Source organism: Phyllopteryx taeniolatus, chromosome 4 (assembly GCF_024500385.1).
Source record: "Phyllopteryx taeniolatus isolate TA_2022b chromosome 4, UOR_Ptae_1.2, whole genome shotgun sequence".
Taxonomy (NCBI): Eukaryota; Metazoa; Chordata; class Actinopteri; order Syngnathiformes; family Syngnathidae; genus Phyllopteryx; species Phyllopteryx taeniolatus.
In genome coordinates this window covers 21597066-21621008 of record NC_084505.1, presented here as the reverse complement: position 1 = coordinate 21621008, position 23943 = coordinate 21597066, and the positions used below count along the sequence as shown (strand labels likewise).

The 23943-nt window shown below is 40.6% G+C and overlaps 2 protein-coding genes and 2 long non-coding RNA genes across 7 annotated transcripts in view; 1 reads left to right on the top strand and 3 right to left on the bottom strand.

The window, feature by feature from the left end:
- Positions 1 to 8740, bottom strand: part of LOC133476750 (axin-1-like) — a 36973-nt gene extending 28233 nt beyond the window's left edge. Inside the window, exons 1-4 of one of the 2 annotated variants that reach the window (XM_061770570.1) lie at positions 8599 to 8740; positions 3726 to 3818; positions 3405 to 3540; positions 659 to 826 (exon numbers count right to left, since the gene is read on the bottom strand). The gene's annotated coding sequence lies outside the window, so the exon portion shown is untranslated. The remainder of the gene's footprint in view (positions 1 to 658; positions 827 to 3404; positions 3541 to 3725; positions 3819 to 8598) is intronic. The other variant, XM_061770571.1, reaches the window with a different exon arrangement.
- Positions 8741 to 8926: 186 nt separating this feature from the next.
- On the top strand, positions 8927 to 21297 carry LOC133476754 (uncharacterized). The gene is made up of 3 exons (XR_009788143.1): positions 8927 to 9100; positions 10088 to 10159; positions 21165 to 21297. It is a non-coding gene; the product is annotated as an uncharacterized LOC133476754 (long non-coding RNA).
- Positions 11549 to 16889, bottom strand: LOC133476755 (uncharacterized). Its single transcript, XR_009788144.1, has 3 exons — positions 16850 to 16889; positions 16465 to 16573; positions 11549 to 11622 (listed from the first exon to the last, which is right to left on the bottom strand). It is a non-coding gene; the product is annotated as an uncharacterized LOC133476755 (long non-coding RNA).
- Positions 18268 to 23066, bottom strand: thumpd1 (THUMP domain containing 1). 3 transcript variants are annotated; one of them, XM_061770577.1, is made up of 6 exons: positions 22972 to 23045; positions 22186 to 22420; positions 21467 to 21650; positions 21173 to 21258; positions 19810 to 19972; positions 18268 to 19066 (listed from the first exon to the last, which is right to left on the bottom strand). In XM_061770577.1, the coding sequence occupies exons 2-6, from the start codon at positions 22393 to 22395 to the stop codon at positions 18498 to 18500; spliced, it is 1212 nt and encodes a 403-aa protein (XP_061626561.1). In that variant the 5' UTR covers positions 22396 to 22420; positions 22972 to 23045; the 3' UTR covers positions 18268 to 18497. The 3 variants fall into 3 exon arrangements, with proteins under 3 accessions (XP_061626561.1, XP_061626563.1, XP_061626560.1); XM_061770579.1 differs by having other exon boundaries at positions 23014 to 23028; XM_061770576.1 differs by having other exon boundaries at positions 22186 to 23066.
- Between the last annotated feature and the right edge of the window lie 877 nt (positions 23067 to 23943).

The window sequence follows — 23943 nt, the reverse complement described above, 5'->3', positions numbered from 1 at the left end:
ATGTGTTTGCTGTGTCGACATTTGTGAGAGGTTAAATGCAGAGGCCAAATTTCGTGTATATGCATGTATTCGTTGCTCTTCTTAATTCAATCATGTTTTCTTTGCCAATTCAAACTTAACTTTCACTGATTGTAGCTCAATACAAAAATGAAAATTATACTACTATTAATAAATACAAAAATACATTAACAGGTTTATGTTTTAAAATGTAGATATTTCTGTAGGTTGTTTTTTGTGGGGGATTTATTTCTTTAATTTATACTCTGGAAATTTCAACATAATTTTCACTGACTGTAGCTCAATACGAGCAGTAAAAAATATTATCTATAATACAAATTAGTAAAGATATAATTATAATACTTTTTACATTTTACTTTATTGAAATGTTATAAACCATTTTAAAAATGTCATTATCATGTTAATAGGTTTTACATTTTTAAATATTTTCTTCGGATGATTTTCCTTTTCGGGGTGTATTTAATTAAATCATGCTCGGTTTGCAAATTTAAACAGCGTTTTCACTGATTGTATCTCACTCAATACAAACAGGACAAATATTGTAGCACAATACAAGCAGTCAAAAAATTATTTTTATTAATGCGATTTTTTTTTTTTTTACATTATAATGTTTATTGTTTTGGTGTTGTGGCACACTCACCTGATTTTGGTGTAGGCGGGGTGGATTCAGTTTCCACTAAGTGACTTTGTGCATCTGGTCGTCTGCCTTCATACAGTATGTGCCCTGCCACTGACTGGGGACCAATCCAGGGTGTAGTTCACCTTTTGCCCAAAGTCAGCTGGGATAGGCTCCAGCTCACCCCGGAACCTGGATAGGTTAGGCCAGGGGTGTTCAGACTTTTTTTTTTTGTATCAACGGATACAAGGGCCACTTTAACATTCTTCGATCTGAATTCATTAAACATGCTAAAACCAGTGCTACATTACAAATGTCTGTTAAAGGTGACTCGTCAGATTTTAGGGTAGCCTGCTCCTGTGTATCTACTAGAATAGGGCCGCCCGAGCACTGAGCATGCTGCTCAGTGCCCAATCATATCTACACATTCAGAACCAAAACAAGAGCAAATTGTAGTAAGCTCAAAAATTTGAAAGCAGTTACTTGAGGATCATTAATGTAAAATGTTCGCAAATTGGACCTTGGCATGGAACAGAAAGTTATTCCTCAGGGCGTTATGTAGACAAATGTGTTTTCTATTTTAGTTTTAAATAGTTGATTTGCATCTCTGCATATCTAAAACAGCGCTATATAAAACCACTGTATTAGTAATACTGTATTAGTTTTTAGGGTTTGTCATCTGGCTTTAGCCAAAAAGTCATCTGGGACAGGCTCCAGCACCCCGCGACACTCACAGGGTAAGCGGTGTAGAGCATTGGTGTCAAACTGGTGGCCCGGGGGCCAGATCCGGCCCGCCACATCATTTTATGTGGCCCGCGAAAGCAAATCAAAATCGCTCAATGTGTTCTGGTGCAATACCATTGAGATATTTCCAAGCATTTTTTTCTTACCAATCCCACTTTGAAAAGAAATGGAATAGTCGAAAAACATTTTTTTATAGGCTTATGATTTCAAAACTGGTTATTCATCAATGTGTTGTGTATACTGTATGTAATTGGAATATATGTGGTAATCTTTCATTTATATGGGTTCACAGTCGTAGCGGCCCTCCGAGGGAAGTCATAACTACGATGTGGCCCGTGACAAAATATGAGTTTGACACCCCTGTTGTAGAGAATGGATGAATGGATGGATTTTTTTGTATTTTTCATCTGTTGATTTGACATTGTATGATTTCTTTAATGAAATCCTGCTTAATTTCCAAATCCAAACATAATTTTATTGTAGCTCAATACAAGCAGTAAAAAAAATTACAAATTCTAATTTGTACATTTTTGGGTTAAAACTATTAATAAATACAGGTGTTTCTATATTGAAACATGTCTGTCAATAAAAATAGAAGTGCACGGTGACTTTCGAAAACTATAAAAGGACTATGTAATTCAAAAAAATCTAAAGCATAATTATTTACTTTAGATTAATCGACGCAGTGAAATCGCCAATCTCACTTGGTTAACTATAGGTTATATTATATAATATAATAAAATATACAGGAGTAACCTTTACACCTACGGTATATTTTATTTTTGTATATATTACTTTTGTCAACAGCATATACAACTAAAAAGGTCCAAATAAGTAATAAAACAAATAAATTAAATAAAAATATACTTGCAAAAATATTAAATTATTCAAAACATTTCAATTATTATTCAAACAAAATTCAATTATTATTCAGACAAAATTCAATTACTGTTTTCACAATTATTATTTGATTATGAACATTTTATATATTCTCTTTAGAATCTGACATTTAGTATGGGATTTGATAAATGTTGTTGCATTCATAATAATAATCATAATAATAATAATAATAAAATCCTAACACATTCCAACATAAAGAATACAATAAATACAAGTAGAAATAATGCCAATATGAATCTGAATAGCGGCACGGTGGACGACTGGTTAGAGCGTCAGCCTCACAGTTCTGAGGACCCGGGTTCAATCCCCGGCCCCGCCTGTGTGGAGTTTGCATGTTCTCCCCGTGCCTGCGTGGCTTTTCTCCGGGCACTCCGGTTTCCTCCAACAAGACTCTAAATTGCCCGTAGGCATGACTGGGAGTGCGAATGGTTGTTTGTTTCTATGTGCCCTGCGATTGGCTGGCAACCAGTTCAGGGTGTACCCCGCCTCCTGCCCGCGACCCTCGTGAGGAGAAGCGGCTCAGAAAATGGATGGGATGGATGGATGAATCTGAATAAAATAAAAGTTGCTAAATTAAGATGGTAAAATGCATAATAAAAAAAATGCAGTCTTAAAATGACAGGAAATACATTATATGCTTCGGTTATTTGCAGTTCTACATATTCCGCTTCTATGTCCATCTAGCGTCACTGATGGTGTAGTGGTTCAGTTCCCACTCGGTGACGGTGTGAATGTGAGTGCGAATGGATGTCCATGTCTATATGTGCCCTGCGACTGACTGGCGACCAGTTCAGGGTGTAGTCCGCCTTTCGCCCGAAGTCAGCTGGGATAGGCACCAGCGCCCCGCGCTTATCCTAACCAGGATAAGCGGTGTTGAAAATGGATGGATGGATGGATGTCCATCAAGCTACCATCCAGCAGCACCCCCGTTGGTGAACACTGGTTACTACACTCCTGACAGCAGGTTAATTGAGGCGAAAACGGACTGATTAATGACTAGTTCATGTCAATCGGCTATTAGTACACGTTTTAATTCAACAGTGAGACAAACTGTGTTAAAAAAAATTAATACTGTAATTCTGTTTTTTGTGTGTGTTTGTTTGAAATTTTCCAAAAGCGTCCTTACCTCCAGTTTCTAAGCTTCCATCAGCTCACCGGGGCTCACGTCCATTTCTCCACCTCCCCCGGCAGCGGGTCGAGCACGCCGCCTGTAAGCCTCCTTCATCCTGGCTGTCTGTCAGTCAGTCAGGCGGGAGGAGCACCTACCGAGCGAGTGCGAGAGAGAGAGAGAGAGAGAGAGAGAGGGAGAGAGAGAGAGAGAGAGAGAGAGGGCGATAGAGAGACATTAGACTACAATGCATGTACTCTTGAGGACAACTTAATTCAAACTAGAACAGTGATTTTCTCTTGGGATCCATTTGAAAAATATTCAAATCAAATGGCTCACCATAATGCGTCCTCAGGTGGGGTCCACATACTTGCATAGGTCCAATCCTGGACCAGTGACTGATGCTGCTGCCTCGCAGCGACCGAGCATCGCCTACGGGAAACAAATGAACAATTAGGTAACTCAAAAGCAGCGTTGGGGAGATTACTTTGGAAATGTAGTTGATTACAATTACAAGTTACTCCGTGGAAAATGTAAGAGTCGTGCAACTATTTCAATTACTGCAAACACCAATCCCAATGAAGTTGGGACGTTGTGTAAAACATAAATTAAAAACATAGCACACTTATTTGCAAATCCTTCTCAATGTATATTCAATAGAATACACTACAAAGACACAATGTTCAAACTGATAACTTCATTGTTTTCTTTTGTTTTTTGCAAATATTCACTCATTTTTAATTTGATGCCTGCAACACATTGCAAAAAAGCTGAGACAGGGGCATGGTTTACCACTTCAGTTGCTCAACGGTTTTCGTATTTTGCACCTCATAATGTGCCAAACCTTTTCAATTGGAGTCAGGTCTGGACTGCTGGCAGGCCAGTCTAGAACTCGCACTCTTCTACTACGAAGCCACGCTGTTGTAACACATGTAGAATGTGGTTTGGCAAGCAGGGATGTCCCTGAAAAAAGATGTTGCATGGATGGCAGCATGTTGCTCCAAAACCTGTATGTAGCTTTCACATCTGTGCAAGTTAGCCAAGCCATGGGCACTAACACCCCCCCCCCATGCCATCACAGATGCTGGCTTTTGAACTTGGTGCTGATAACGATGAGGATCGTCCGGAGAACACAACGGCCACGGTTTCCAAAAACAATTGGAAATGTGGACTTGTCAAGACTACAGCACACTCTTCAACTTTGCGTCAGTCCATCTCAGATGAGCTCAGGCCCAGAAACGCTGGCAGCATTTCAACATGTTGTTCGTGTATGGCTTTTCGCTTTGCATGGTAGAATTGACAAACAACTGTGTTCAATGACAATGGTTTTCTGAAGTGTCCCTGAACCCACTTGGCAATATCCTTTATACAATAATGCCGGTTTATAATGCCGTGCCGCTTGAGGGATCGAAGGTCACGGGCATTCAATGTTGTTTTTTTTTTACCTTCCCGCTTACTTGCAGAGATGTCTCCAGATTCTCTGAATCTTTCAATGATACTTCGGATCGTAGATGATGAAATGCCTAAATTCTTTGCAATTGTACATGAAGAAAAGTCGTTCAACTGTTGGCGTATTTGCTCACGCAGTTGTTCACAAAGTGGTGAACATCGCTTCATCCTTTCTTGCGAAAAAACTCCAGCACATCCAGCACACGGTGATCTGCAGAGTGCACAATGAAATCTCAAGACATTCTGGAGCCAAATGTGCGACCCAATGTCAGAAGGCTTGGTTTCGTTGTATCGAATCAGCACAGTGTACAATGAAATCTTAAAAACTATTAAGGCATCCCAGAGCCAAATGTGCTTCCCGGTGTCAGAGAAGGCTCGGTTCACTTGATTGGCAGGCCTTACACGCATGAACGCTTCATTATGTAAGTGTATTCACATCACTCTGATGCTAGTGGTGGTGTTATTGTTTGCGACAGTTGCCCCCGGAGACGAGGAGGAGAGAGAGAGAGAGAGCGACAAAGACAGAATACTGAGGAGGCTGAACTTGACCTTTATGATGTCTTGGTGAGGAAGGGTTGGGGGCATGTTGCTACTTATGAATATATAATGAGCCTCTGCCGTGTGTGTGTGCGTGTGCATATGTGCGTGCGCAATCGTCTGAGCTCTCAGCTGAAGAAAGGTCATCACACGAGGGGGCTTTAATACACCTGGCATCCGTCCATCCACCAATAGTACCTCCCGACCTCTACCTAGAGTATACAACAACATGAATATTTACAGTAGTACGCCCATGTACACACCTCATAAAGTTGTGTGTGTGCCACAGAAGCCAGCAGAAGCTCAACTCCTTCTTCACCACGACAGACCAATACAGAGTTGGATTGTGGCTAATTTGGGTAAACAACCTAGTAGTACAAGTCCTGAAATTCGTCCAACATGGCTGCTTCAAACCAAAATGGCCGACTTCCTGTTTAATTTGAGGCATGGGTGATTGACACTTCTTCTTGTGTACTGTTATGACGGAAATGTCCCCACATTTGACATCTATTGATGAAAAGTCACTTTAAATTGCTTGAATACTCTGTGCGTCATTGTACCAGAATTACCGCACTATTGGTCATGACTCTCTATAGTTATGTGTTTGTCCTCACCTAAATACATACTGTATTTTGTTATAGTGGCTTGTATGCTGTAGTACTAGAATGGCTCCATTGTCACTGCCTAGGATACCAACCTTTGATCGGGGCTCATTTGGACGAATTCCCTCGCAGGTGTTTGACAAAGAACAAGCCCTGCCATTTTGCCCAAAATGAAATCCCCCCCCCCCCCCCCCCCCCCTTCCTTTTGTTTTTTTTTTCCCGGTTCCTTGAGACTTTATGACACAAATGTCCAATGTTCGTGTCAATGGGTGAAACTGGCCTCGGGGGCAGATGTTTTGTCAAACCTTTCAGGGGGAGCTACGGAGAGAGTTCTGGGGCAGTTGTTTCAAAACACATACAGTACATCTTCACCGGGATACTTGCAAAAATGAAAGTTATCGGGCAGGTTGAAAAACTGATTATTTCATCAGAAGAAGAAGAAATAGAACCATTTCAGGAAGGCCTTATTGACAGACAAGTAATCCTTGAGGTGTCTGCTTGCATTGTAAGGCAAAGCAGGGCTGTAAACGCTTCACTTTTTTTTTTTTTTTTGCCAGTGACAAGCATGTGACTACGACTGCCACTTCCAATGAAGATGAAAAGCAGAGAGTAGGATGTCTGGCATTGAGTGGAAAGTGCAGAGATGGGTGCTTTTTTTTTTGTCCATGGAAGAGGGGGGGGGTCCTTTGTTCCAGCTGCCACTGCAGATTTAGGCATCTGTACGAAGGGCCTGTCAGAAACAGGCTGATCTCTTTGGGGCCTCCCCGTGGTACAAAGAGCCATTTAGCTAGAAGTGGCCCGTAGTAAAATCTTCATTATATGGCGCTTAAAGGAGCAACAGACCTCTGGCTCTTGAAGATGAATTGGAGACAAGTGCTTGGCCAAACAGGAGGAGGTGGTGGTGGTGGCGGCCAATACGCTCGAGTTGATGACTGGACATCACACCCTGGTCATTGGTGATGAGACCATTTTGTTCCTGTGCCTTTTACATTCAACTCTTGTTGATGTCTGGACGTACTGTTTCTCCAGACATTCAAATGTTCAAATTTACTGTGTTAGGGGAAAAAAAGACATTTTCTACACCGCTTATGCTATCATGGCTCAGGCGTATGCTTGAGCTGATCCCAGCTAACTGCGGGCAGGAGGCAGGGTACACCCCGGGCTGGTTGCCAGCCAATCGCAGGGCACATAGAAACAAACAACCATTCACACTCACATTCATACCTCTGGACAATTTAGAGTGTTCCATTAACCTACCATGCATGTTTTTGGGATGTGGGATGAAAACGGAGTACCAGGAGAAAAGCCACGCAGGGCACGGGGGAGAACATGCAAACTCCGCACAGGCGAGGTCGGCTTTGAACGCAGGGCCTCAGAACTGTGAGGCAGATGTGCTAACCGGTCGTCCACTGTGCCCGTGATAAAATAAAAAATCTTACATTTTATTCCCCACCGCCACCTCCAAAAAACCTGTCAATCTTACAGGAATAAAGCATATATTTTTAGATTTTCTTTTTTCCAATATTCCGGGAATAAAGTATTTTTAGGCTTTTTTTCCAAGAAAAATTCTAAAGTATTAAAACAAGAAAAAAAATGGGGGATAAAAAAACTCCGAATTTATATATATTTTATTTTTCATAAAAGTATAGCTGTGAGGAAAAAATATTTTGGGGCGGGAAAAAAAAAGAATCAGAATATTGTACTATGAGAATAAAAACATTTGTTTGTTTTGTTTGTTTGTTTGTTTGTTTAAAGTCTTTTATGAGTAAAGTCCCCCCCCCCCAAGGTAAAAATCCTGGAAGGCTTGGTAGTGTCTGGTATGGACTGTCTGGTCATTGGCGACAACCAGAAAAAGATCCGTGTTTTATCCGAAGATTCTTTGCAGTAGCATGACTGGATATCGGGAAGGCGTCAACAAGGCCGCTCCGTGATCCCTCCATTTGTCTCTTTCCGTCTGTCTGTCCATCCATCCATCCATCCATCTGCTGGCCTTTCCCAGCCGGTTGGTCCAGTGTTGGTTTGCGAGTTGTCAGTAAATCTGCCATGGCGTCCCGCTGACGTGCATTGTGACGCCGCTGAATACTCCTGGGCTGCCCGTATGGCCTGCGCCAATGCTGGATTAGCCACACCGGATTAGCCGGCCGCCCTCCTGCTGCTTATTCAAATATTGTTTCACGTATTGTCATCATCCGTAGGGTTAATATGCTCAAGGAAGAAAAAAAGAAAACAGAAAAGAAAAAAAATGCAGGTTTCTGAGCAAATTTAGAGAGAGTCAGGAAGAGTCAGGGACGGGAAAGCGCCACCGCCTACCTGCCACTGCCCGCTGCCTTGCGAGCGAAAACGACCAAACGAAAACTAGGCATAAAAGCGAGCCTTGATCTTTGCTAACATGCCGTTCATCTGTCTTTTTTTCCTCTCTCTCCCCCTTTTCTCTCCTTCAACCCTCTCGCACATACACTCGGGAGTCAAAGCAATTGATGTGCTGCCTTTGATGGCAAAGAGAGGCCTATATTAGCGGCCAAAAAGGAGCCCCCGATGAAAGGGGCCAAAAAAAAGAAAATGGACGGGAAAAATATGAGAAAAGACGGGAGATGGCGGAGATTGGCGAAGTCAGAGAGGCTTACCGTGCAAGCCCGATGGCGTCCGTGGCATCGACGGTTGGCCTTCCGTCGCATGGTTTCGCCGGTCATCCTCAGGCGTATGAACGGGGGCTCGAACCCTCTGCAAGGTTTTCGGGGGGACGTCCCGCCTGCGGACGCCATCGCCATCTTTGTTCTGTTGTTGTCTTGGATGTGCCTCTCCTCCTCCTCTTCCTCCACGTCTTCATCCCTCCCCTTTCCTCAGCTTTGATCGTGCCTCGCTCCCCTCCCTCGCTATGACATCATCACGCAGAGCATCAAAGGGGGCTTCTGGGGATGGACCCTGGGTGGAAATATTACGCAAAAGAACAGCTCGGACGACAAGGCACCCAACCCAAGCGTCGCGTTCGACGGGTGTACCCCAAGGCCCCCCGCCGAGACCCTTGGTGATTTGTTTTTAGCCTTCCTGCACCAACACCCTCAGCTTGTGTAACGCTCACCTCCATCTCTGGACGATGGCCACCCCTCCCCGTCTCGCTTCCAGCTGGTGGGTACCATTCTTCAAATCATGTTAGGGACCTCTCTGTGTGTGCGTCATAACACATGTTGCCCAAACTTAGACTATGTGAATGAGGAGAAAGTGTATTTTTAAGATAAAAAGTCATCATACTGTATGAAAAGAGCAAAGTCTGAATCGTGTGAGAAAAAGTCTTATTTTTATGAGAAAAAGGGAGTATTCGTGCAAGAATTAGTCATATTATTCAGTCTTTTTTTAAATGTCTTATTTTTAACATGAAAACTCAGAATCTTAGGAAATTGCATTTTTTTCAGATTCTAAAGTTGCAGTATTACAACAAAACATTCTTTTCAACAAGAAAAATGGTCTGAACCTTCTGAGAAAAAAGGTTTGTAAATGAAAAATGGTGATATTATTATTTTCAGTCCATTTTTGAAAATTCTTTTCTTCAGAGCTTTTATATATATATATATATATACTTTTAATGAGAAAAAGTCAGTCTTAGGAGGAAAAAATGCACTCTTTTAAGACTAAACAGTTACATTATTACAAGAAAAACATTCTAATAAAAGTATTATTTCAACAACAAAAAGTTGTATTTTAGCAAGAAAAAAGTGCATCTTACAAGAATTTTTTTTCAAGATAAAAAGTTGGAATAGTACAAGAATAAAGTCGCATTTTTTGGACAAAAAAAAAAAAAAAATCACAATTTTTTTGCTAGACAAAGTTGTTCTGTTACAAGAATAAAGTAGTATTTTTCGAGATTAAAAGTCAAAAACTGAGAAAAACGTCGTATTTGGAGAAAATAAAATTGTAATCTTATAAGAAAAGAAAACTGAATTTTTCAAGTAAAAATTATTAATATGACGAGAATAAATTCTCTTTTTTCACAAAAAGTCCCATTTTTTTACACGAATAAAAAAAAAAAATTTCCTCAAGAAAAAAAACCATTATATGAGTATTAATATTTCAAGACAAAAAGTCAGAATCTTAAAAGATGCCTTCCTGCTCTCCCAGCACCATCCACTTGTATGACGCTTATCTCCGTCCCTGGACGATGGCCACCCCTCCCTGTCTCGCTTCCAGCCGGTGGGTACCATTCCCCAAATCCTGTTAAGGCTTGTGTGTATGTGTGTGTGTGTCTGTGTGTGTGCTTCATAACACACGTGTTACACAATCACACTCAGCTGCCAAACCAATCCCATGAGGTTTTTTTTTTTGGGGGGGGGGGGGGACAAAGAAGCAAAAAGAGAGGAGAGGCTTCTTTAAATAATAAAAAACAGTCGGAATCTTAGAATAAAGTTGATGTTTTTCATTTAAAAAGTTGCAAAATTATGAAAACAAAGTCATATTTCAAGAAAAAAGTATTTGTTAAAAAAGCCATATTTTTAAAGAAAAAAAACATTTATTTTTCAAGATATAGAAATTTCCGAGACAAATAAAAGTTTGAATGTAACCAAAATAAATTGGAATTTTGTCAATATAAAAAGTCACAATCTTTTGAGAATACCGTTTATATACATACAAAACACTTTTTTTCCAAGATGAAAAGCCATTAAAGGAAAATATAAGTATTCTTTTTTGAAGTACAAAAGTCAAAAATGGTCATTGTTCATATATCTATATTTCTGTTTATAAAAGTCCAATTTCTTTTTAGAAAAAAAAAGATTGAATAGGAAGTCAGTCATTTTGGTTCGAAGCAGCCATTTTGGGGGCATTTTGTTATACCTATCTATACATACGAAATTGGGTGGACAAGTCTATCACGACACGAAGTTACCCTTTTTGGTTCCAAGCAGCCATTTTGGGTGAATATCAGGGCAGGAAAAAGGTATCTCGACAAATTGACGGGGGTAAATTGCCTGAGCCATCAAACGTGAGCAGAGTGTGGCGTCAAAAGTTTGCTGATCATTTCGAGGATTACTCGTGAAAAGCTTAAATACCATCATTCTGACTCATTTTTTCTACATTTTCTTTGAATTTACAGCATCTAGTGACATTTAGGCCACTTTTCCACAGACAATGATGGAATACATACCGTAATCTAATGTAAATAATGTTGACTCAGTTCTTCCAATCACATAAACAGTCATTTACATGCAAATAGCGTACTGCTGCAGGTATTAAGAAAACTCATTCCGGCACATTAATAGGCCAGCCTTTTTGCTTTTTCTTCCAGCACAAATGACTCCCCGCATAATCCTCATCAACTAAATCCCACCAGTCCACCTGTTGGATCGTCGGGGGGGTAAACGCTAATAGCGGGCTGCTGAGGATTGATAAGCATTTTTCTATTAGTACAATACAACATGCCTCCTCCTGGCGTATTAACTCACACTCCAAAATGTTCCCATCATCCAAACTAACAATGGATGGAAAATAAACAAATGATATGCAGTGTGTGTGTGCGCGTGCGTGTGCGTGTGCGTGTGTATCTGTGGAAGGAAGCGGCAGCACCTGCCTGGAGGCCACAAGGGCACAAAACAGCTCGCCGTTAAATCCCACTTTGGCACACGAGCATGTAATCATCACTTCGTTTTCCTCTCGTTGTTCTGCAAGTTGTCAAGCATAATAACGGCGTAAGAAACACCACTCGGCTCATTACACACACACGCACGCGCACGCACACGCACGCACACACGCATAAGGTCGCTGGCGATGCACCACGTAGCTGCATTTAAATAACAATGACACTCATCTGCCACTCCATTATGCAAAGAAGTGTACAGTGGAACACAGTCTGTATCCGGTAAGGCATTTTTTTTTTCTTCCAAGTCAAATTCAATTCAAAATGAAGAAAATAACACTGGATTTTTACAGAAAAAAAGTCAGTATACAGTGGACACAGACAACTCTTATAAGAATAAAACCCCCAAGCTTTTTTTTTTTCAAGAAAAGGTAGAATATTGGGAAATGATTTCTATTTTTACATGTGTATAAATGTGTTGACGAGTGCCAGTAGTGTGCTGGATAGATGGAAAGAATATGTTGAGGAGTTGATGAATGAGGAAAATGAGAGAGGAGGAAGAGCAGAAGAGGTGAGAGTTTGGTGGACCAGAAGGCGGAAGTGAGAAAGGCATGAAAGAGGATGAAAAATGGAAGCGCAGTTGGTCCTGATGACATTCCTGTGGCGGTATGGAAGCATCTCGGAGAGGTGGCTGTGGAGTTTTTGACCAGCTTGTTCAACAGAATTCTAGCGAGTGAGAAGATGCCTGAGGAATGGAGGAAAAGTGTGCCGGTGCCCATTTTTAAGAACAAGGGTGATGGGCAGAGTTGTGGGAACTATCGAGGAATCAAGTTGATGAGCCACACAGTGAAGTTATGGGAACGTGGCTAGACTCAGGACAGATGTGAGTATTTGCGAGCAACAGTGTGGTTTCATGCCTTCATGCCACAGATGTGGCGGCACGACTGGTTAGAGCGTCAGCCTCACAGTTCTGAGGACCGGGGTTCAATCCCCGGCCCCGCCCGTGTGGAGTTTGCATGTTCTCCCCCGTGCCTGCGTGGGTTTTCTCCGGACATTTACGAGGGCAGCAGAACAGTGGTGAGGTCTGCTGTAGGTGTGAAAGAGGAATTTAATTCGGGGGCGGGACTGCATCAGGGATCAGCCCTGAGCCCCTTCCGGTTTGCAGTGGTGATGGATAAGCTGACAGATGAGGTTAGACTGGAATCCCCGTGGACCATGATGTTTGCAGATGACATTGTGATCTGCAGTGAAAGCAGGGAGCAGTTAGAAAGATGGAGGCATGCACTGGAAAGGAGAGGAATGAAGATTAGCTGAAGTAAAACAGAATATACGGTATGTGCATGAATGAGATGGGTAGAGGGGGACTAGTGAGGCTACAGGGAGAAGAGATAGCGAGGGCGGAGGACTTTAAATACTCTGGGTCAACAGTCCGGAGTAATGGTGAGTGTGCTCAGGAAGCGAAGGAACGGGTCCAAGCAGGTTGGAACGGGTGGAGGAAGGTGTCAGCAGGTGTGTTATGTGACAGAAGAGTCTCTGCTCGGATGAAGGGCAAAGTTTCGAAAACTGTGGTGAGGCCAGCCATGATGGACGGATGAGAGACGGTGGCACCGAAGAGACAACAGGAAGCAGAGCACATGAAGATGTTGAGGTTCGCTCTCGGAGTGACCGGGTTGGATCAAATTAGAAAGGAGCTCATCAGAGGGACGGCCGAGGTTCGATGTTTTGGAGACAAAGTTCGAGAGAGCAGACTTGGATGGTTTGGACACCTCCAGAGGAGAGAGAGTGAGTATATTGGTGGAAGGATGATGAGGATGGCGCTGCCAGGCAAGAGAGCGAGAGGAAGACCAAAGAGAAGGTTGATGGATGTCGTGAAGGCAGTTGGTGTTAGCGAGGAGCATGCAGGAGATAGGCTTACATGGAAAAGGATGACACAGTGTGACGACCCCTCACTGGACAAGCCGAAAGGAAAAGAGGAAGAAGAAGATTAAGATAGCAGACTGAAAGGCGAAGCTATGCGGTTGTTTGGAATACACAAAGTGTCATTCTCTTTGTTTTGTTTTGTTTTGTTTGACCGTAAACTTCAACTGAAAGTTGACATAAACAGCTTGAAGCACCGGTGAAGAACCGTGAAGAACACTATTTGCCGAAGTGCTGCTTATTGTGAAGTGAGTTCACTGCCGCCATACAGAGCTCGTATCTCAAGTATTCCCTCGCAAGTCAAAGCAAAAAATCGGTTTGCTTCTTTTCATGCCGCTGTCAGAGTTGTGTCAAAGGCAATTTTGCGGGATCTCTGTGTGAAAGAAGCTTTTACAATTTGATGTTACAGTTTTCATTATTGATGCCACACAGTCCTTACAGCATATAGTGCAGAGGCTGCATGTGAAGGGTGGGGGGTGGTTACGGGGGTCCTTGGAGGCCATTGTTTGGCTAAAGTGAGACAAACGAGACCCTGGAGAAAACTACTTAGCCGCTCATAAAGGTCAAATATGGAGGCACAGCGGCTAATCCCTGAAACCCTGGGGACGCCCACGGATGCCGTTGTTTCACGGCTGTGTGACATTTAAACCCGACTGCACCACACAACATTGCGGATGGGTCTCCAGTCGCCTGTTTGGGTCGAGAGTGCCCGCTGAGGGTTAATTACACGTGGCCTCGCGGGCTGTTTTTAACGACTCTCTTCCATCGCTAACTATGTTTGTGCACGGCCATTTCATTATTAGATGTAATAGACAAACTGCACTCGTTTGTAGTACAGCTAATGATTGACTGAAAACATGGAGAATTAAATGTGCCACCTTGAAGAAAAAATATATACTGTACTACGAGAAGAAAGTTGTAGTTATGCAGGGGTGGGGGGGGGGGGGGGGGGGGGAAGCATTGTAGTATCGTATTTTGACAATGAAGGATTTTTCAAAAATAATATATACATAATATTATGAGAATAAAGTCAATTGTTTTTCTGAATTTTTTCAGAAATATTTTTGGGGAATATTTATTTTCAAAGGGCGGCACGGCGACCGACTGGTTAGCACATCTGCCTTATAGTTCTGAGGACCGGGGTTCAATCCCCGGCCCCGCCCGTGTGGAGTTTGCATGTTCTCCCCGTGCCTGCGTGGGTTTTCTCCGGGTACTCCGCTTTCCTCCCACATCCCAAAAACATGCATGGAAGGGTAATTGAAGACTCTAAAATGCCCGTAGGTGTGAATGTCAATGCGAATGGTTGTTTGTTTATATGTGCCCTGCGATTGGCTGGCGACCGGTTCAAGGTGTACCCCGCCTCTAGCTGGGATAGGCTCCAGCACGCCCGCGACCCGAGTGAGGAGAAGCGGTACAGAAATTTAAAATGGAAACCTATAGTTCTGTGGATTATAAAGTGATAGACGAGAATAAATTCATTTTTAAAATAGTCACAATAACATGATGTTAAAGTTGTATTTTTTTGTTAAAAAGGTTTAATATTTACTATGATAAAATAGATTATTTTTAGATTAAAATGTATCATACAACAGGAAAAAATACAAATGTACAAATAAAAATGTCTTATTTTTTCCTAAGAATTTTTTGAAAAATCAATAATTCAATCAATCATCAAGATGTAATATTATAACATTGGCTTATTTTTTATATAAGTCCCAATATTACAAAAATAATGTCAGATTTTTTTTCCCCAGATCATATAAGTCCCAATATTACAAAAATGTCAGATTTTTTTTTCCAGATCAGGCATTCTAATACTATGAGACTAAATTTGCATTTTCCTCTAAAAAATCTGAATCTCAAAAGAGAAAAGCTTAATTTTTTCTTCATGAAAATTCAAATCACGAAATTCAAGTCACAATGAGATAATACATCCATAAGAGATAATACATCCATAATATTAAAAAGTCATATTTGTATGAGAAACATTATGTAAGTTGATGAAAAGTCATATTTTTGGTCCAAAAAGTCCCAAGAATGACAGAATAAAGTCACATATTTATGAGAAAAAGGCATAATATTATGGGAGTAAAGTTGATTTTTTAATGTTTTTTTAATTTTTTGAAAATGGTGCATTTTTTAGGGAGTAAAATATATTTTTTTAAGAAAAAAAGTAACATTTTTCCATGAAAAATATCTGAATCTCAAAAGAGAAAAGCTTTAATTTTTTTCTGAATAAAAATTCAAACTATTATGGGGGAAATCATCATACAGTATGTTTTTGTGGAAATAACAAGACTAAAGAATAAAAGAATAATTTATTGATCGTTTGTTATTTTCTGAAAAAAAGAATGTTTTTCTCATATTTTTAACGAAAAAAGGTCCAAATTTAGATAGAAAGTCTTTTTAGATAGAAATAGATTAAAAATATATAATATTACAACAGTAAAGTTGTACTTTTAAGAATAGTACTTTTTTTCTCAAAAAATAAAGCATTTTTTAAAATGGCTGTATTTTCATAAGCTTCTGACTTTATTCTGGTAGTATTTTTTTTTGTGTGTGTGTGGCCACAGTGGCCTTAATACTCCTCTGTATGGAAAGCAGTAAATCTCATTAAACATTGCTGTTGCCCACTCTACCTGTGGTGAAGGCAGCAACATCATTAAAATTCCTGGCTATACGTTCGCCGTCACAGCCACGAGTCAAGTCTAATTGGCTAATCTAATCCGAACAAAACAGGGAGCGCTGAGTCTAAATTGTCTGCGGGGTCACACTGATTGGAGGCACCGAGGAAGGTGCGGGGTGGACAAAAACGCTGGTGAGGCGGATTTTGTAGGTAAATATCGCCGAGATAACGAACCACGGGGTCAGTGACGGTTCAGCCAAAGTGTAACAAGCACTGAGAATGCATGCAGAAGGACCCCAAACTATATGGCAGACAATGGTGTTGGGTTGCGTGTGACGCGGTAAGGAGAAAACAAATCAGTGACAGACAACAAAGTCAACATACCTGAAATGTGGTGTCAACCTGGGAATGTCATAGAACAGTGATTCGGAAAGTGTGGTACGGATACCACGAGTGGTACGTGAGCTTCCTCCAGTGGTACGTGAAAGAATCACTGAACTCAATACAAATAAAATCATTTGAAACATGAAATATAATCACACATAAAGTATTACAATGAATGAAACTATTTTATCAACTGATGCCAAGACAATGAAGGGAAGCTGCTTTCTCAGGGCTAGGTGATTCATAATTTTCATTTTTTTTGTCGCAGTAATTTTTCTTAAAAATATTTTTGTGGCTTCTAACAACTAAGCACTTCTTTCCTAAAAACAAAATTATAATAAATGTTAAAAATATCGTCAAAAAATATATTTTTTCCAAAGTCTACCTTTTTTTGTATTTCGCTGATGTTGCCTTGTCAGCTGAACTTTATTTGGGGTTAATCTTAGGAACCTTAAATAGTGGAAGATTTGTGCTTACTCCCATAAACCATGAGTTTGAAAGTGATTGGTTAATTCTGAACGCAGCCACATCAGTTAAGTGTGTGTGCACACTTGTGCAACCACATTGTCCTAATTAGTTTTACTTTATCACTAGAAGAGAAAAACATTTGCAATTGAGTTGTGCAGTTACATTATTGGTGAAAAAAGTGCTTAAACTATTAATCTTTATTGCATTGTCGATATAAAAACGGCATTTCAACAGGGGTGTGTAGTGTCTTAATTTTAGCTTAAAATCACTTCAGCCACGCAAAACGGCGTTAGCATTAGCATATGTGCTAATATTACTATACATGGTCGCTTGGTAATTTATCACAAATAGAAATGTATCATATTCATTACTACTGTAGTGGTTTTGATCAAATGGGCACTATTCTATCTTATGAGGAAAATAGACAGAAAACTGTATTTTAACATGAGTTTTCATTTAGCATGTCAGTTAGCCTTCTTACCTGTTGGCAAAGTCCTGGAGGAATTGTTTTTTAGTTAATAAAAAAAAACATACATACAATGATGATAATAATAATAATAATACAGCCGATTGAAAATATATATTTGTATATACATGGATAAAAATATAATTTTGGCGTAACCTTTTGTCCTACTACGTCATACTGGAATTTTTTTCTTCTGCGCTGTCAATAAAGTTAATACATTAAAAAAAAAAAGCGTCAAGTGCGCATATAAATGCAAGGCTGGCTCCATCTGGTGGCACAAAGGAGCACTGCAGCTATCAATCAATTAATAATAATAATGATCATTTATATAGTGACTTGTAAAAGTCTCAAGGAAACGTAACAGCAACTATTGGGTGTAACAAATTTTGTATTTTGTGCGTACATTATACCCATTTGTAGGCCACAATTGAATATCTCAGCCACAAATTAGCATTTTTTTGCATGTGTACCTATATTGTGGCCACAATGTAAAAAAATAAATTAAAAATCCCCCCATGTCATATCTGGGGCTCCATAATGTACACAATGCTAAATTGCGCCACAATTGAATTTTTCATGTGCATGTTATACCTATGTAGTGGCCACAATTCAGCATTTCCTGGCCACCATTTAGCATTTTGTGGCCATAAATGAGCATTTTGTGGGCACGTTATATCTAAACTGTGGTCACAATTTAAAAAAATACACCCCACCGTGTCATGTCTGGGGCTGCATAATGTATCACCCAAAACATAACAAACTGTGTAATAGGAAAGCCATATTTGGTATTTTTACAAGTTACGAAGCGGCAAAATACACACCAGTGTCCTCGAAAGTCAAATCAAAACCTGGAAGTAATACCATTCATAAAAGAGGAGTCAAAACCACGTTTAATTCTGGACATTTCTTTACAGAAAACCAGAATGTTACAAACAATGACAACCAAAATCTAAAAGTAAAAAAAAAAAAAAAAAAGTTGGAAGGTTAAAAAGACAGCGCATCAACAGCTTACTAACCTCGCTTGATTTAAAAAAAAACAAAAAACAAAAAACAAAAAATCTACTTTTGCAAAATAAAATAAAATGACAATAAAAAAAAGTTACTTTCCATCCCCTTCACCCTTATCATCATCGTCCTCCTTTGCAGATTCTTCCTGCATGTCTTCCTCCTCCTCCAGCTCTCCAGTGCCTGTTGCTGCTGTTTCAGTGACAGCTTCACCTTCTTTCTCTTTGGCTTCTTCCGCCTCACCGCTGTCTACTACTGCTGTGTCGGTTACGGTGTTGCCTTCTTCCTCCTTGGGTGCCTCCTTCTCACTGGCTGCTGCTTCAGATGCTTTTTCGGTTACGGTGTTGGTTTCCTCCTTTTTGGCCGCGCTCTCCTCGCCGGCTCCTGCTTCAGATACTTTCTCGGTTACGGTGTTGGTTTCCTCCTTTTTGGCCGCGTTCTCCTCGCTGACTGCTGCTTCAGCTGCTTTTTCGGTTACAGTGCCGCCTTCCTCCTTCTTGGGCTCTTCATCCTTGACCACTTCCTGCAGGTTGTACTTCCTGTAGCGCGTGTACTCGCGGACCACGCTGACACAGCATACGGCCTTGATCACCTCCAAGATGATGGTGAGGTCCGGCTGGGTCAGGTCCACCTTGTTCTTGGGGTTCAGCTTGCCCACCAGGCCTTTTGGCGCACATGGAGAAAAAGAACGGAAATTGGGGGTGAATCATTTTAAGTGCCATTCCAAGATAGCAACCTGAGTACAGAAAGTGCAAAGGCAGCTCAATAAGGATTTTACATCATGCCCTGTAGTCCGACTTCAAACAAAAACGCTAACTTGCTAGCAGTTGTACGCTAACATATAGAAAGCTAGCAAACCAAGTACAAAAAAAGCTAAAGCGTATCAGTAAGGATTTTACATCATCCCCTTAAGTCAAGTGAGTCAAATGAAAATTACTAAAATGCTAAGATGCAAGCAGTGGGTATGGTAACATCCTATCAGTTGTTATGCTAACATATAGTAAGCCAGCAAACTGAGTGGAGAAAATGCTAAGGCATAGCAAAAAGGATTTTACATCATGCCTTGAAGTCGGGTCATATTTCAATCACAAATTGACAAAAGCTAACATGCTAGTAATTGGTATGCTAACATATAGCAAGACAGCAAAAAAAGATAAAAATGGTGAGAAGATCTATAAGTAAGGATTGTACATCATGTCCCATACTCTAGTATGATGACAAAATAATGATAATTTATAGAATGCTAACATGCTAGCAGTTGGTACTATAACATATAGCAAGATAGCAACCGGGTCACAAAACAGATTGACAAAGATTTTACATCATGCTTTGTAGTCATGTGGCAATTCAAATAGAAATGTGTCAAATGCTAACAGTTGATATGGTAACATATAGTCGTAGCTTACCGGCGATAGCCTTGATGACATCGTCTCTCTTGTTGTGGCTGTTGTTGCGCGCCTTGAAGGCAATCTGGTAGGTGGCACAGTTGGGCTTCTTGAACCAAGGCTCTAGGAAGGTGGCCAGATATCTCATTATGTCCTCCGGGAAGGCCCTGCACGTGCCTGTTACCTGTATGTCACACAAACTGAGGTTGCCATCTTGCTATATGTTACAAATCTGACCTGACTACACATTGTGATGTAAAATCATCACTCTAGCTCAGAGCTTTCTCTACTCAGGTTGCTATCTTGCTATATTTTCACATACCCAGTGCTATTGTGTTAGCTTTTGATACATTTTCATTTGAAATTAGACCCAAATACAGGGCAAAATCCTCAGTGACTTGTCGTAGCACTTTTTCTATGCAGGATGTGATCTTGCTATATGTTAGCATGTCAGCATTTGATCGATTATCATTTGAAATAGTCCCTGATGACAGGGTATAATGTTAAATTCTAATTCATCTGCTTTCAGACATTTTGTAGCCACATTCCTATCTTGCAAAATGTTAACATACCCACTGCTAGCATGTTAGCATTTGATAAAGTCTCATTTAAAATCGGACCCGTCTACAGGGCAAGATATAAACTCGTCATCACCCTGCCTTAGCTCATTCTGCACTGTTGCTGCTATTTTGTTATGTTAGCAGACTCCCTGAAAGCATGTTAGCATTCTATCAATTGTCATAATCAACCTGTCTTAACAGTTTTTGAACACAGGTTGAGATCTTGCTATACGTCAGCATACCGACTGCTAGCACGTTGCCATTTTATCATGTCTCATTTGAAAATAGTGGCAAATGGGACATGATGCAAACTCCTTATAGTTTTTTGGAATCTGATTGTTGCCATGCAATATGTTAACACAGCAACTGTTAGCATGTTAGCATATTAGAAATTTTCATGTGAAATCTGACCAGACTAAAGCACATGATGTAAAATCGTAATGACCTGCTTTAGTATTAGTCAGGTTGCTATCTTGCTATATGTTAGCTAACCAACTGCTGATGAGTCAGCAATTAATCTATTGTCTTTTGAAATAGTACTCGACTAGAGGGTATGATGTAAAATCCTTATTGATATGCCTCAGCACTTTCTGTATTCAGGTCGCTAATTTGCGACATGCCCATTGTCATCAGTCAGGGTCCCATTGTGATATATATTAGCATACCAACTGCTAGCATTTTAGCAATTTTATTTGAAATACTGTAGTTCTTGACAACAGGGCATTTAAAATGATTATCTGCCTTAACACTTTTTGTAGTCACGTTTCTATCTGGCTAAATGTTAGCACACTGTTAACATTTGTTTTGGTTTTTTAGCATCTCACCGGAAGCATGCGAAGGATGACGCGCGTCTTCTTCTTCTTGGTGGCGTGTAGATCGGACAGGATGTGATGAACCAGCCTGTCAGACTCTACGGTAATAATAATAATAAAATAATCAAAATGACCGACTCCTTGTTGGACGTGGACTTTTATACAGTGGTGTTCGGAATCATTCAATCATTCCCTACTCCCTAATTACAATATCAGGATTTTTTTTATTGTGCACTATATAGTTAACAAAGTATATTCTTGATATAGTGCATAGGGAGTGATTTTGAACACAGCTAAGATGTTTACCCAGGTTGCGGGTCCTGATGAAGATGACGTTGTTGGCCCCGCTCTCCAGAGCCTGGAAACGTCGCTCCTGTCTCCCACCGTATGCTCGCAGCTGCGCCATCTCCTTCTTCAGAGCCTCCTCCACATCTTCTTCTTCTTTGGCGTTTTCTTCTTCTTCATTGCAGCCTCCAGCATCATCATCAAACTGTCAGCAGAAATGTTTCACTTTATCAATGTCAGATAATGTATTTAAATTGTAATGTTATGCTTGAAACTCAAATTTGAGCGTTAAACCCTTGTTTAAAAGATAAACCCAAGAAAAGAAAAGTTTCTGAAAAGAACATCATTTAATGCTGTGAATTATATTAAAAACAAACATCATTCGCCCCTCACAGATGACAGGTTACAATCGGGTTTGAAAATGAAGGTGACGTCTACAGCCCTGATGTGCTGAGGCTGTACGTTAAAGGTTCAGGAGCTAAACTCACATTAACCAGGTAAAAATAAATATTTGACTTGGCTATTATTTTACATGATTACGTGAAATAGTCCTTTTTAATTCAAGTTGACAGCTGACTGCACGCTCCACACGCGATAAAATGACGACAACACAGAAACCATAATCCTTGTTTAACCCCTAACCATGTTTGTTTATGCAGTAAATCAACTCTATTTGTAAAAAAAATGATGAGCTGCTTAAACCTAATAAGGGACAGTCCCCGTGCGGTGCGTTCACTGACCTTCTCGGCTCCGTACAGCTGGTCTGCGTACTCGTTGAGCAGGTTGAAGGCCTCCGCCGTGCACTTTCTCTGGTTCATGTTGCATGTGATCAGGATGCCTTGCATGCCCACCTCTAGCTCCCTGGAGCCCCTCCAGCGTTTAGCGTGATGCTGACCGCCTCCGAAGTGCTTCTTGCCGCGCTTCCGAAACTCGTTCTGCGCCGCCGACATGTTGGCGATGACGTCACCGATTCAGCTATTAATAAATAGGATGTTTGCGCCTGTTATTTTTCCTTCCTTTTATTTTTATTTTTTTTTAGCTCTCGTGTGGTAGCCGCTTAGCTCAGCAGGCTCGGCGGCAGGAGGCAAAGCGGCTTTAAAGCGACAAGCCACGCAATAAAAAATAAATAAACACGTCGTGGGTTTATTGCAGTAAAGTTGAACGTGTTGTTACAAACGTGCGTTCAATGGAAAATGGAACTCGGTGACGGAAGGACGACACACTCACGTTTTGGGGGGATTCTATGGCGTGCGAGGAGGGACAAAGAGTTCGCGAGCGAGTTTCGTAAATGAAATATTTCAATCGTTTATTTACTCATTCTTGTTGTATATATTCATTACACTGTATATCTGTTCCTCGGTCGTATTAAATGTGAGAAAAGCCAATATGGTGACGGACGCCTCATTTCTGTTTACACAAGGTGTCTACTCTGCGTGAGGAGGAACAAAGATAGCACGAAACAAATAGTCAACAAATTATTTGCTGAATGAATTACACCTAATGGTTAAAACAATCTGTACGCATACCTTATTTGCTGTTTGTTGTGTTAAATATGAGGAAATATATACCCTATGCCCGGCCGCCCAATAGCATCAGCCTGCCCTCCTCATTGATCATAGATATAAATCGCTAGGTAAGGTCAGCGCAATGATGCAGCCCGGCTAACCGACGTGCCTATATAGCGGCCATGTTGGAAAGGTCGATATTCTAATAGAAGGTTAAGTATGGACACTGAAAGAAATCGTAACTTGCTTATTCCTCAATCGATTTTCATCAGGGTTACGGCTTTGTCAAAGCCAAAGCGTATGCTATTAATTAAAAATAATAATAAAAAAAGAACACATGAAAATATATTTGTTAATGTGAAAGCAACTCCCAGTTCCCTTGTCGTCAATGGACGCCGTTTTACGCAACCGTATGCAGCACAGTCTACCAGCATCGTTGATGTTTTGGCTTTATTGACGTAAGACGCACAGGGAATGCACGGACTTCGACCTTCCTAGTTTAGCGTCGTAGTCAGCACGGAGCTGAAAATCGGTGTGTCGTTGCAAATATCTGTTTCGTTTAACGAAAAAGCAGCAAATTTGGAGGACTTCTACGGAATGCCAGGAAGAACAAAAATGTTCTTCCGGAGTTTCGCAAAATGTTAACAAAGACGACATCTTGACCGAGCTGCCTGTCACGTGATTGGGACTTAAATGTAACTGTAGGACGCCTCATTCACTTCCCAATTTACATTTGGAGAGCTTCTTAGATACACGAGGGGTTGTTTCGTGAAACACATCAACAACAGTAATGAAAACATACAGTTAAGACATTACTTATTTGTCGTATTAGAGTTCATAAAATGTAACGCGGAAGGATGCAAACGGGGAGCGACAAATAGCAAAAATTCAACGTTTTATTAATCATTCAAATTAAAGTGGACTACATTTTAAGTTAAATGTCAGAAAATGTATCACTCGGTCACGGAAAGTCACCTCATTCACTTAAAAACA